Genomic DNA, 942 nt, shown 5'->3' on the forward strand with positions numbered 1-942 from the left:
CTAATCTACATTAGGGTTCAAATAAAAAATGCTTTCATATGAAAAGAGCTCCCCCCATTCCCATTAAAAGCCAAACTGAGCCTCCTTCACCTTATTTAATAATCCAAGAATAGAAGCACATAAACATCAACAAAATCCACCTTAAAACCATTTTTTTAAATCTTATTTTTCAGTCCAATCAGAACCCGTTTAAATGAATCTGGAACAACACATGGCATCAAACACAGCCTTTATTTTTGGAATATTTACAAGGAAATTATAAAAATATATAATTAAAGCTTTGGCATATATTTATATATTTTTTTTTACAGTTTGACAATTTATAGCTATTTGTTCGCGTAGATCCTGGCCACAAATTCAAATAATATAATAAAAGGCGAATTATCTGGCTCTATAATAAAACATGGAGCAAATTTACAAAAAAAAAAAAAAGGTTTTGTTTTGTTTTATGTTTTTTTTTTAAATCTTGCATCCCTTTTTAGTAACCAATAGGAATTCTTTTAGAAATAAAAAGCAAACAAATGAGTTGGAGGAGGGAAACCAGCTTTACATTCAAACGGCCACGAAGACCCCGCACATCTGAGATGTTTGAGTCCCAAAGCAGCTGTTAGTGAGCACACTTACTGTTGGAATGAGTTCTGCTAAATGTGTCTGGTTTATTAAGGTGGGATAAGTCCACGTTAGGATGATGAGGTAGTGAGACTGAGTCCGTGCACACTGTTCAAGTCTTCATGCTGCTGCTGCTGTTTGCTCAGGGGGCTGGGGGGTTTTCTGTCTCCTGTCAGCAAGAAACCACGCACAAAAAATAGGTCTTACTCCAAGAAATGAAGATATAAGTTKAAATAGTTATTCACATGTTGGAACAGAATTATTAAAACAAGTTAAAATTCAAGAAAAACACATATTACAGCGTAGTGTCTTTAAATTTGCGTGCGTAAAAGG

General features: G+C 34.2%; 1 protein-coding gene across 1 annotated transcript in view; it reads right to left on the bottom strand.

Moving 5' to 3' along the window:
• Positions 1-212: 212 nt before the first annotated feature.
• pax1a (paired box 1a) overlaps positions 213-942 on the bottom strand; it is a gene marked incomplete in the record, with an annotated part of 3,837 nt that continues 3,107 nt past the window's right edge. The window contains 1 exon segment of the mRNA XM_014010760.1: positions 213-778. Coding sequence (XP_013866214.1) covers positions 681-778 — 98 coding nt within the window.

Source organism: Austrofundulus limnaeus, unplaced genomic scaffold (genome assembly GCF_001266775.1).
Source record: "Austrofundulus limnaeus strain Quisiro unplaced genomic scaffold, Austrofundulus_limnaeus-1.0 Scaffold2, whole genome shotgun sequence".
Lineage (NCBI taxonomy): Eukaryota > Metazoa > Chordata > Actinopteri > Cyprinodontiformes > Rivulidae > Austrofundulus > Austrofundulus limnaeus.